Raw genomic sequence first — 14,052 nt, forward strand, 5'->3', positions numbered from 1 at the left:
CTTATTGATGTGCTCTAATATTTTCATATTAATTAAAATGATTAAATATTTATTCGGATATATATCTTGGATTGTTATAGGTTTTTAATTTAGGTTTTACCTAGCTCGTTAAAAATAAAATTTCATTTATCAAAAACTATATGTTAGTAATAGTTTTCCGTTTCCATTAGTCATATTTTTGTCACTATTTAAAAAGAGATAATAATAATAGATTACATGTTATACCATTCAATAAAAATTACCTCTTATTTGTATAAGCGACCCCCATATTATCATCCGGGTACTGTTGCCTGGACAACACCAGACGCCATATTTGTTTGTTGTAGTAGTTCATACATCTTCCAGAAGTCATGGTAAGGTTTTTAAACGTGTTTTAGAAAAGATTTGATGTTGATTATATATTTGTATATATGTTAATTCGATTTTGTTTTTAAATGCACTTTTTGCCATAACATTAGCTTAAATGGTACACTGAGTTGAGTGCTGGTTTTTCAAACATTTAGAAGAAAAATATTTGCACTTACAAGAGTTTAACCAGTTGCAACCTTGCAACTATTTCGACATTTTCGCTCATCTGAAGTGTGATGATCTTAGAGCAATATTTCCAATGCCAATGCAGTTTTGTGAATAAATGGTCAGCTTTGAGAGTTGATTAATTAGTATGTCTTGACTACATTGTTAGTTTAAGCCATGCTATACACTATATTGGTACTTTGAAATGAAAATTGTCATAATGCTACTATATGTAATATGTATAATGATGCGACCGTTGGACCGAGCAAAGCATGAAATGTTCATTAGCACATTCCAAGTGACAATCATCACAGGAACAATTAAGAGGTGGTATATGGTATATACATGTACCCATATTATTATTATTAAAGACAAAATTACCAGTTCCAGTGGTCATATTTAGTAAATTACGATAAATCAAAAATAGAAATAACTGTTCACATTTATACTATTTGTAATTTCTCTGGGGCTAATCACCTAATAACATCCAAATAGGCCTATGATCGATTTCATCGAGAATAGAAAAGGGTCAACTTGTGATGTTACAGTTGAGATTGCTTGTTTAGAGGTCACGATAATTTGCATACAGATGATCAAAATGTATTTTACATCGTGCAATATGACTATAGGCATTTGATCTGCCTTTTCATTGAATACGGAAATTATAAATAACACAATGTAAACAGTGTATTTTGACATCATAACAACAAATACAAATGAAAGCATATGAGGAAACCTGTCTGCTCATCAAAAATATTTGTTGAAACTTTCCAAACAATTTGTTAATTTTATGTTCAGGTTTTTTTTATGAAGTATTGCAGTCTTATATATTCATCTATAAACACTGGTGAGCTTGTCCATCTATTTAGTTGTATTACTGTCTTTTATATAGTAATGATTTGATAAAAACTATTATAATAATAATCATACAAGTAATTTTGAACAAATTAAGGTTACAAATTGCACTTCAGAGCTTGTATTTTTGGCAATCAAATTTGAAACTTTAATAACTAATGAATCAATTACTCAGAACTCTTGTTTGGCTTTATATGCATTAGAACAGAGACCGTCGTTGAGAAAGTAGATAGTTGATCAAAATGACATTGCCCATACAGTTCACAGAATTTTCTGAATCAGTGAATGTATACGTGCAGAGATTATCTCTATTTATTTGCCAATTTTTTCTTTCTTTCACATAAGTGTTACCTTTATAACCTTGCTTTGTGGATGGGCCTTCAGTCCATTCAAGATTCGCTCCGTATTAACATTGCAGTATACTAAATTACTTGGCTTTAGATTTAACACTACAATTTTTATCAATTATCAAGCATTTATTTATTACAACACTTATCATGATTTGGTTGTTGTTTGAGAGTGCAATACAATACTTCTAGAAAAAAGTGACAAATGATGGTTTAATATACGGTGCTTTTATATCCTTATTCTAAATTTCTATTCCAGCCACCCAAAAAGAAAAGTGGGAAAAAGGGGAAGAAGGGGAAAAAGTCGGGAAAGGCGAAAACCCCCACTGTCATTGATGGCATCCCTACAGAGGAGATGACCAAAGAACAGGTAATTTTTGTAAACTGTACTTTACTATACATCAGGATACCAAGGTTGCTATTTTTTCTTCCATATTAATTGCAGAGATAGCTCTAATGACACCATCTTATGTGAACAGAGGCATGAGGATAATTTAATGTGTTTTGCTACATTGATAAAAAAAAATCATGTTTACTCCTTGTGCCTGTATTGCAAAATTCTTAATAATCTCCAAATTTGCCAAAATAGTAGGCTAATAACATCTCATGATACATAGTTAAAATGAATGATGCAAGTATGATAACTAACTTTTTCTATTTCAAAGTTTTCAAAACAATGACATCATGTTTCCTTTACATGTGAAACTTGTGCAAGACTCAGTGATTAAAAATACAGACAGATGTGACTGTCCTAGTCTTTAAAAAAAGGCTATGCATCACCCTGTTTTTACCATATTTGTACCATGTCCTAAATAATGGTACATGTAGCACACTGGACTGGCTTATTTGCTAATCCATGCATTTTGTCATCCACCACAGCTATATGTGTGGCTTTTTTATTATGGGAGGAGGGGGGAAGTCTTCTCATTGAAATTTTAATACTTGTCCTTGCTTCTGTTATATAGATTAAACACTTTTGAAGACTTAAAGATTTAGAGTATTTTCAGTACTTTGTGCAATTTATATCACATATTCTTCCATGTTTAGCTGGAGGAACATGTAGTACGTCTGAGAGAAGAGTTGGATCGTGAGAGAGAGGAGCGAAATTACTTCCAGTTGGAAAGAGACAAAGTGAATACATTTTGGGAAATAACCAAACGACAGCTGGATGAAAGAAAGGCAGAAATCAGGAACAAAGACAGGGAGATGGAAGATGCTGAGGAAAGGCATCAAGTAGAAATAAAGGTAATGATCAGACACAGAATGACACACACCAGAACCTGCCTGTAATGCTGTGATAACACATTACACAATGTTCTTGAAAGAATGATGTAAAGTCATTGTTTTTGTCACACACTACATGTATTTAGTAAGCTATTCTAATACATGTAATTGTATCTAGCCAATAGTCCATATACATTCTCTATGTAATCAAATTTCAGGTGTATAAACAAAAAGTAAAGCACTTGTTGTTTGAGCACCAGAATAACATATCAGATCTGAAGGCTGATAATGTGTGTGCCCTGAAACTGGCTCAGGAGGATCACAGGGATGAAGAAAAGAAATTAAGGAAAGATAAGAGAGCCCTCAAAGTCACTCTGAAAGAGGAGGAACTCTCCCATGAAGACATCATCAAGAATCTGAAAAAGGTTATAAGAATAAACATTTTTTACTATTGCACATAAGAATAAATATTTTAACTTGTATATGCTATAATCACATCTACTGTACTGTTTGATGATGTTCTTATTGGTTTGATTTCTGATGTCTCGGAATTTTGATTTAGCAACGTGTATTAGTATGACATACTTATAGTGATCTATTTACAACTACTTCATTTTATATTTCAGAAACATGATGAACAAATTACCCAGTTAAGAAGTGACTTTGAAAGACAAGCAAGAGAAATAGAGGCCAAATATGAAAAGAAGATGAGGACATTGAGAGATGAACTTGATTTACGTCGCAAAACAGAAATTCATGAAATTGAGGAGAGAAAGAATGGACAGATTAATGAACTTATGAAAACTCATGAGAAGGCCTTTACAGACATCAAAAACTATTACAATGATATCACTCTAAATAACTTGTCTCTCATCAATACACTGAAGGTAAATTACATTATTCAGTGATAATCAGATGTAGGATGTTGTGAACATGTTTGGATTATTCTATGCATGCTCTTGTCAAATTCATTTGCAACAAACATTCTTATGCTGCATAAAATTTGTAAATTGATTATCCACATGTATGATATCCCATAATATTTAATCTCAGAATAAGTTACCATAATGTCTCCTTCGAATAGGAACAAGTTGAAGAATCAAAGAAGAAGTATGAGCATATGGAGAAGGATCGTGCGGAAGTGATGGCCGAGAACAAACGATTGTTGGAACCACTACGAGAGGCCAAGGAACAGGTGGACTTACTGAGGAAAAAACTAGCAAACTATGAGAAGGACAAAGAAACTCTCAGAGTAAGTACTATATTTTGTTTTTAGCTAGGTTTATAACTGATCATGACTATATACGTCATTCAATTACTATATCTATTTCTTAGTTTGTTACAATGGAACAAAAGATTGCATTTTAAGTGCAAATTACAGATTTTTGAAAACCATCTGTCTTATTGGCAAAACTGGTTGGCAATGTCTGAAATAAATTTGGAAAATGATCAGTCCAAATGTAGGATATATATATGATATTTAGGAAACTCATTTTGTAAGAAAGTTGGGAAGCTGAAAAAGCAAATATTTCTATCTTTTTATATGTGATTTTACTGCTATGATTTCCAGACATGTAGACATAAAGAATTTTTTCAACACTTTGTTTATTTATTTTATCTGAGTGTGTGAGGATTTTGATCTCCTGCATTAAACTGCTTTAGAGAAAAATTGAAATTCTTATCCACAATTACTGTGATTACCTCTTGGGTCATCTTAGTATAGTGCTGTTGTTAAATATATACCCTGTTTTGTTAGTGACCATGATTGCATATGAAATTAAATTTAAAATCATATTAAAAGGTCACAACATCTTTTTGGTTTTGGGGCTGATTTACGGTCAACATTAATTGTTTATTAGATTTTACGTCTGTTGTGTTGATGATGTGCAACTATGCACAGACAAAGTGAATGCACATGATCACACTTTTTATGCATGTATGGAACAGCTATGGATCCTTTCTTCAGCCCTAATGATTGACTTGGCATTGTGAATTTGTGATTTCAATGATATAGATTGTGATGTCATTGCGAATAATTGTCAAGTGAATCTTAAGATATTTTAAAGTTTTCCATAACATGTTCGCGATGGAACAGAAATATTTCTATGTGGACCGGCATATTTTGTTAGTCTGTCAGTGTAAAGGTTTGATTGTTATGAGTTTTAGACAACTGTGACATAACTATACATTTGTACACCAACAAATATATTTTACCAGTCTATGAAATTATCTTTAGTATAGCAGATATGTACATGCATATGCTAATTATTTGTAGATGACAAAGGCCAGGTTAAAGGTGACAGAGGAGGAACAAAGAGCTCTCAAATGGGAGCATGAGGTTCTGGAGCAAAGATTTGAGAAGGTGGGAATGCTCTTTGAATGGTGTTGTGCTTCATTGTTTGATTTATTCATTAATTTCATAAAGATTTGATTGTTTAAGACCCTTTTGTACCTCAGATTGGGAATATCTTTTGCTTAAGTGTTTAGACTTCGAAATTTTGTTACCAAAACAGAATTAGCAAAGTGTATTTCTTTACGCAGATGTACTTTGATGATTAATTTGCGTGTAAAAGAAGGTGTCTTATATTTTAGACTCAGGATGAACGAGATGACTTGTACAGGAAGTTTGTGAAAGCTATCCATGAAGTGCAGCAGAAGAGTAACTTCAAGAATCTCTTACTGGAGAAGAAGTTGGGGGCCTTGGCTGATACACTCGAGAAGAAGGAAGCCCAGCTCAATGAGGTTCTCTCTGCCTCTAATCTTGATCCAACAGCCCTTACAGTTGTCACCAGAAAACTGGAGGTATAGTTAAACATGTTTAATATTTTGGAGATTTTTGTGTATGTGTAAGAAAACTATTTCTTGCTTGTTGTAAAGTATTATTGATGTTTATAAACCATGCACATATCATTGATCTGAGATTCCATTTATAAGGTATTGTAAAGGAAAAGCATTTACAACAGATCAATTAATACATTTTGTCATTTCTTACTATTGAGTGAATGTGTTGTTGAGTGTGTATGTAAATACTTTTCACAATAAATTTAATTTTTTTTTAGGATGTCCTTGATTCTAAGAATAGCGCCATCAAAGATCTACAATATGAGCTGGCTAGAGTTTGCAAAGTAAGATTACAACCACAATGTCGTACTTCTTTTTTTTTTTCAAAGTAGAAAACTATGACTTTATTGAAATTTATAGAGAAGAGAAATGAATTGCATATAATTATTTATAGGCACACAATGATCTGCTAAGGACATACGAGGCCAAACTAACACAATTCGGAATCCCCACAGAAGAACTTGGCTTCAAACCTCTGGAGAGTACTGTGGGAGGTCAAGCCCTTGGACAGGGACCAGCAGGGCTTGTATCAGCCCCCTCCTAGATTTGACATTGTGTCCCATTCAATCCGTCCACTTGCTGTTAACTATAAACTATATTATAAAAGGATAAATTACTTCATGACAGGAGAAAATTGAAACAAAAAATAATGGGAAGTATTACTTCCTTAACTATAAAGCTGTTGTGTAAAGAGCGAATTTTTGTAATCCCGTAAGCCGAAAGTTTTAACTTATATACAATTCTTTTATTATGTATTTTGATGAATCATGTCTGTGATTGTGTTTTTCTGTACAAATGGTGTATGAAAGCTACCCTGTGACAGGTATATCAGAATAAAACTGTGATAACTCTGAAAGTGTATAATATTTGTGAATAACAGTGGCAGGGATCGATGAGGAAATGGAGACTCACACCATTGAATATTGATTTATATGCATCTCTTCAAGTACTGGGGTGCCCTTTTCTCGGGTTTTCTCATCCATGCACTTGCGGGGCTCATAAGCAAGGTTGCATTGGCTTTTCAGTATGACAGACACTTTTGCAGTTACTCCCCTTACAATGGAAGTTTGGGGCATCGAAGCTTCCCGTAAAGAGTACAGTATCAATTAACCTGGGTTTTCATTAGGGCCATGTCCATAGGCGGGTGCCTGAAGGGATCAGCCTGTCTGTCCATGCAAACGCTTTTCCAGACTAGGGCACCCTTTTTTCAGTAATTATGGTGAATTCCAACCCGAACATCTCTACTTATTATAATACATGTACTTTCAATCAAGACTTCATTATATAAATTGAGACCTCCTTAAAAAAAAAATAGAAAATGAGCAAAATTCAGTGTCTGTAATTGTTGTGTAAGAGCACTATAATGAGTTCGGCTGGAATTTCGCTATAATCAGAATGGCGCACAGACACAAGGGAAACAAATTCATTTTCATGAGGTTTTTATAAGAAATTTCTTCTGGTTTTTTTTTGACAGTTTATGAGATAATAGGGTTCAGTCATGTATTCCAACTTATTTCAAGTTCAAGTCTACACCCTGTATTTCCTACAGCTATACTTCTACCATTGCATCCAAACTTTTTAATTATAAACAAACTGCAGTGCCTAGATTTAGACCATCTTATACGTAATCCACCAACGTGTTCTTGTTCTTCATCTTTTTTCAACTGTAGTCCAGCTGGACATGTCATTACTGGTGATGTTGATATAGTTGAAAATGAGGACCTCAAATCACTTATTCTGAAAGGTCCTAAATACAGAGAACCTCGGTCTTTTAATTGGCGACAGAACTTCATCTCTATTATGAATCCTGTCGAAGATTATGCCAGATGATGGGCTAAATATGAAAAAGAAGAACTTGATAGTTGTCAGAATGGGTTAAAAGCAATAGAGGAATTTTAAAATTCTGCATTAGACATATGAAAACAAAAGTATGTACCATCTATCCTTCTGTGTTTAGTACCAGAAGTGATCAAAGAATTAGATAGGTTACATGAGGAATATGTTTTGGTTCTAGCTGACAAAACTAGTAACAACATTGTCTTTATTTGTAAGACTCATTATTACAACTGTATTTTCAATGAACTTGGGATTGATTCCACTTTTGGTAATCATACTTATACTCCAACTGCCCTTTCAAAAGATGAAATTCTTCAAAACCATGCTTCAGTTTTAGACACATTTAATATCCCAGTCTGGGTTGAATGAATTATGAGTTACCGTACCTATAGTGGATTCCTAAGCTACATAAAAACGTTTACAAACAAAGATACATTGCTGGATCCAGTAAGTACTCTACCAAGCCCCTATCTTTGCTCCTCACGAAAATATTAACAGCTGTGAAGGAGAAACTTCAAACTTACTGTGCGACTACATATGCCAGAAGTGGTGTTAATCAAATGTGGATTCTAAAAAATTCTAAAGAACTTTTAGTAAACTTGAAATCACAGAAATTTTTCCAAATCAATAACATTAAACCCCATGACTTTTCAACACTATACACGACCATTCCTCACGATAAATTAAAGACTATACTTTTTGACATCATAGACAGTTGCTTCTTCAACAAAAATGGAAAACGGAAATATTCATATCTAGTGACCAGTCATTCAAAAACTTACTTTGTTAAACACCACTCTGATTCCACGCACAGGTACTCTGAAGTTGAAATAAAAAATATGCTAGAGTTCCTCATTGACAATATCTTGTGGTCTTTGGTGATCAGGTCTTCCAACAGTCTGTTGGAATTCCCATGGGCACGAATTGTGCTCCTTTGTTAGCTGACCTGTTTCTATATTCGTATGAAGCAGAATTTATTCAAAAATTTCTATGTGAGAAGAAAAAATCTCTCGCTGTGGCCTTCAATTCGACATTTCGATATATCGATGATGTTTTGTCTATTAACAATAATGACTTTCATTCATATGTCGATTTGATATATCCCTGTGAGCTCGAAATAAAGGACACCACAGAGTCGTCCACTTCGGCTTCATATTTAGAGATTTTATTGAAAGTAGACAATAACGGCAACGTGACAACTCAAGTCTATGACAAACGGGATGATTTCATCTTCTCCATCGTCAACTTCCCATATTTATGTAGCAATATTCCATTATCACCTGCATATGGTGTTTAAATATCTCAACTGATTCGATATGCAAGAGCTTGTTTTGCGTATAGTCAGTTTTTAAATCGAGGTAAGCTACTGACAAACAAGTTGATGGTACAGGGGTTTCAACAGTCTCGATTGAAGTAAGCATTTCGCAAATTCTATGGTCGTTATAACGATCTAGTTCGTGAATACAACCTATCATTGGGTCAAATGCTGTCTGACGTGTTTCATACCGATTGTTAAGCCGTTCTTGGCACACTGATTTTGACTGCGGATAACTCCGTTCACCTGGTCAGGATATAGGGCTCACGGCGGGTGTAACCAGGAGATGCTTACTCCTCCTAGGCACCTGATCCCACCTCTGGTGTGTCCAGGGTTCGTGTTTGCCCAACTATCTATTTTGTATTGCTTGTAGGAGTTATGAGATTGATCACTGTTCGTTATCTTCACCTTTCATGATATACTTTTCTTCCAGCCTCTTCACACCGATAAATTGATTGGAGCGCGTTAACATTGTAAGGCTGTCTTTAGTCAGACTGGCGAAATGATGAATCGACAGTTAATATGAACATATAGTATTCGTATATTGAGTCAACAGAACGCTAGAGGACGTGCAAAGAAGAACTGTAGATTTTTCTATTGACAAATCTGTTCTAATCTGTTATGTGTTTCAGTATGCTTTTGAAAATCAGTTGTTCGTCTTTTTTACTCATTCCACTGTCCATATGCAAACCAAAGAAATTAAAGCATTTTATCATTTAGATAATGATGAAAGTGAAGTAGATTACATTCAAGATTAGGAACCAGTTGCACTGACTAGTAAAATGTTTTGGAAGAGTAATATATCCGCCCTTGATAAAGATAAAAATCAAACCTAAAAATGTTTCGTAATTAAATAATTCCATTTCATATTATAAAAAAGTAAGTTTACGTAACTTTAAACCAAGGGATTAATGAAAATATGTCTTTTTAAAATATTTTAATAAAACCTGCTCTTCCGATAGACTTCAGTACATAATATTTAGCAATAATCAAAATTTTGTAAATTCAGTGGTTGGTTATTTCTATTTGATAAATCTTTCGAAATGATACAATGGTTACAGTTACGTGTTGTCATAAGACAGCATTACCCGCTCGTGTGGTTGCCTTTTCATATACGAGGGCCATTCAAAATATAATGCAACTAGTTAAATAAAATAACACACAGGTTATTAATCAAATGATTTATTTCATTAATCCTTCAAACTATTCCCCTTTTACTTTTACGCACGTCTCAAGTCTTTTTTATCCAAGACCGGAAGGCGTCAGCATACTCATTTTGTGGGATACCCAAAAGACACAGCACTTCCAAGGGACGATCTAGAGTTGTAGCGTCTTCCAGATAGCATTTTGTTTAGCTTAGGAAAGCGAAACAAGTCGCATGGACTCAGGTCCGGCGACTACGGCGGATGCTGTAACTCTACAACTCTTTCTCTCCTCAGAAACTCCTTTACATCTCTGTGTTAAAATAAGAGATATCTCTTTAATCTAAAGAGATATCTTATTTTTCGAATAAATAGTAAAAGGGCTTGCCATACATACCACAAACTTTTATTTTAAAACAACTTTTCGAAAGACCCGTAGATTATATACCAACCCTGATGAAAATTCAAAGGCCTTACAATTATGGCATGGAGGGTGGGGTGGGGGGGTGTGCACCCCTCTTAATCCGCCACTGGTGCAATCTAATTAAAATTAGATGTTACTGTGTAGCGAGTATGTAAGCGGATCTAACATCTAATTTTAATTAGATTGCCACTGGTGTAAAACAAGATGACAACGTCAGTCCCAATCTGTTTAAGATATTTATAAATGATTCACCAGGATATCTTAAAGATGCAAATGACCCAAAAATACTGAACGATAAAATAGTGTTTTGTCTAATGTATGTAAGTGATATGATATTACTGTCACATTAAGCAAATGGCCTAGAAAGTAATTTTGATAAATTGCAAAAATTCCGTTCTAACTGGTGCTTAAAAGTAAGGTTCTCATCTTTTAAAAAGCGGGAAGAACTCTTAAACATAACTTCACTTTTGAAACTTAACAAATCTGTGTCTCCTTATAGGTATTTAGGAATTTATCTTTATGCAGCTGGAAATTTTCAGTGCTCAAGAAACATTATCTGTACAAAAAAAAGTAATGAAAGTATATTTTAATCTATAGATTTTTTTTTATCATTGCAACTTACAACACCCCTTCGTCTTTTGACCACGCAACCAAACCAATTTTACTCTTTGACAGTGGAATTTGGGGAATTCTAAATCGCCCATCTTTGTTTAACCACAATGTTATTGCTTTGTAAGATTTTTACTCCAAATTAAAACGCGGAAATATATATCTGTAGTTTTGTAAATTCATTTTAGGTCTTCATAAAAAGTGCTCAAATTTTTCATCCCTGTCTGAACCTGTTAGATATCCAATACACTTAGATATTGTTAAAGCTATCATAAGATATGGTAGCAGATTAGAAAGTCTTGATACCTCTTTCATTTATCAAATTCAAAGTAAGCTAAATGCTATCCCACTTAAATCACGGTCATGGTATGGTATAATATATAAATTCTCTCAAATTGCTGGGATACAATCATTATACAAAAGAATGATACAGTATAAAAAATTTACAAAAGGGAATACTAAATTGAAACTTATGTAGAATCTAAAACTGTTTTTAAAATATACCTAACACTTACAAGGTTGCATACTGAACAGCGCATGATTGACCAATAGAACGAGGTCGATACTTGGGGATGCACGCATCGATGACGTATATATGTTAATTTAAAAACCAGTAGTTAAAACATTAATCTATGCAAGGAGACTGGCAAATTACACATAACGCACTTATTTTCTGATTTTTTAAAGCATTTGAAGCGAGTGGGTAGTTGTTGTTGTTTTTTTTTTTTTTATCTGGGTCAGTGTTAGACCCCTTTATATTCATGGTATCACAGAGTTCGGGCCCAAACGGGCTTAGTTCCCGTGGATACAATGGATGCACGTAGTAAAACATTTTTTCTTCTTGATAACACGAAAAAATTAATTTGAATATTGAATTTATTGATATTCTTACATCCCGCTCACGCTGTAAATTGATCAAGGGGGCAATATAATGTATATGGAATTAGAAGGGGAATAAATGTATATTTTTACACCCTTTATATCTTGGTTTGGACATTTATAAGATATGCAAATATGATGATGTATATAAAGTACCAAAGCATCGTCCAGTGGTAAATATATAAATAGATATATCTGGCTGTTTTGCATTATATGGTAGACGGTTATGGTAGACGGTGGTACTTGTTTTACATTTGTGCAGTGTATATTAAGCATTAAATACATGTTTAATAGCAACTTATGAACCACGTTTGAAATGATCAAATACGCTAAACAGTGCCGAATACAAAACTTGTACTGTTTGATAACAATTTACATAGCATATAGATAAGATAAGTTTATTCCAATTTTGGGTCCATAGGGCATAACAGCAAGACAGCTTATAAAGAAGGAAATTAAAAAAAAAAAGTTTACAACATAAACTACAGATTACATAAACTGCAAACTACATGTGGTGGAAACGAGTACATACATTATATGAATTGCAAATCAGGTATATACACATGCAAGTAAATGGACAATATCAGTATTATACCAACATATGAATAATAAACTATAATGATTTTTGCTGTTTTAAAGCATCACTTCTTTTTCTGAAAGTTTTAACTAAATATTCACTCAATTTGACAATTACTGGTTTGTCTTCATTAACCAAGTAAATTTGTCCTTATTTGTTAAATATAAGTTTTTGTTGAGCTTGTATATATCATGAAAAAAAACCCCATATTCCTCTCTTCAACATAGAACGGACAATCGATGAGGAAATGAAATTCATCTAGAACTACACAATTTAGGTTACATAATTCACATATTCTTTTGCTTCTTTCTAAAGAAATCTTGTGGCCAGTATTGCTTTTTATAAACCCATTTCTTCCTCTTTCAATTCAAAAGTCGTGTGCACTAATTCGAAATCTAAATAGAGTTTTTGAAAAATGAGAATTTGAAATTTTTAACAATTTATGTTATATGAATTCAGATTGATATTCTCTGTATAAGCACTGTATAACAGGGATGATTCTGGGCAATTCGCAAGTCTATGCCAATACAGTAAAATACTTTGGATTATAGAGCAGAACATAGAATATATCTACCCAATTCAGAGATTATTGCAATATTAGTACTTCCTATACCGGGCACTCAAAAAATGTTTACACTACCTCCCAATTTTTAAAGATATCGTATAAATCTCTGTCCTTTTCCGGCATACGTGCCAAAAGTATTCCCCATATAACACCGTCATACAAGGCAATGGGTTTTAATATATGGTCAAAAAGATGTAAAAATGTTTTGATTGGTGAATCATATATTTTTATTTTATTTTATTATTTTTATTTATTCACCAATCAAGGGCCCTCAGGGGGCATATACAAATTAACAATTAAACATTATAACTACATGATACAACTAATTTACACATATGTACCATATACACGTTAAGGGTTTCTACATTGGCATAGGTATTGAATTCTCATCACAATACTGATTGGAAATGTACTGTACAATAAGTGTGCTATATGGGAAGTAAAGTAAAACAATATTATAAAATGTTGTCACAAGCACAGAGAGTACCAAAGGACGGTGCCTGAGCCAAGTCTATCAGACTGGCAGTCTTGTACCCTAAGTGTTTAAGACAGCTTATTTATAGTATACACAAAAATAAATACATGATACCACAATATGTACACATGCATACCATATACAGATATCATATATTCAAGACAGCTTACTTGAGTATTGTATACAATTAAATAGAACTACGCAATACGATATACAGATGTATACCATTTCTACATTGATGTTGGTCTTGAGTTGGCTTATAGTACTGATTGAAAATGCGATGTACAACAAGGATGTTACATGGGTAGGAAAATAAAACAATATTATAAAATGTTGTCACGAATACAGGGGGTATCAAGGGACGGTGCCTTTGCCAAGTCAATCAGACTGGCAGTCTTGTACCCCAAGTATTCGAGACAGCTAGCTTATTTATAGATGTGTTTATTTGAA

The 14,052-nt window shown here is 33.5% G+C and overlaps 1 protein-coding gene across 1 annotated transcript; it reads left to right on the forward strand.

Annotated features, from left to right (window-relative positions):
• The first annotated feature begins 257 nt into the window (after positions 1-257).
• Positions 258-6,636, forward strand: LOC125680718 (dynein regulatory complex subunit 4-like). The gene is made up of 10 exons (XM_048920445.2): positions 258-353; positions 1,975-2,085; positions 2,763-2,960; positions 3,158-3,364; positions 3,566-3,826; positions 4,024-4,191; positions 5,215-5,301; positions 5,532-5,741; positions 5,999-6,064; positions 6,175-6,636. Exons 1-10 carry the CDS (start codon positions 351-353, stop codon positions 6,322-6,324), a joined length of 1,461 nt encoding a protein of 486 aa, XP_048776402.1. The 5' UTR covers positions 258-350; the 3' UTR covers positions 6,325-6,636.
• The last annotated feature ends 7,416 nt before the right edge of the window (positions 6,637-14,052 follow it).

This window comes from Ostrea edulis, chromosome 1 (assembly GCF_947568905.1).
Source record: "Ostrea edulis chromosome 1, xbOstEdul1.1, whole genome shotgun sequence".
Taxonomy (NCBI): Eukaryota; Metazoa; Mollusca; class Bivalvia; order Ostreida; family Ostreidae; genus Ostrea; species Ostrea edulis.

What these genes read in the sequence shown, in the direction of transcription:
- LOC125680718 (XM_048920445.2), top strand. An exon ending in TCATCAAGAATCTGAAAAAG is followed by an intron (nt 3,365 to 3,565) that starts GTTATAAGAATA and finishes TTTATATTTCAG; the next exon opens with AAACATGATGAACAAATTAC. An exon ending in TGGAGCAAAGATTTGAGAAG is followed by an intron (nt 5,302 to 5,531) that starts GTGGGAATGCTC and finishes CTTATATTTTAG; the next exon opens with ACTCAGGATGAACGAGATGA.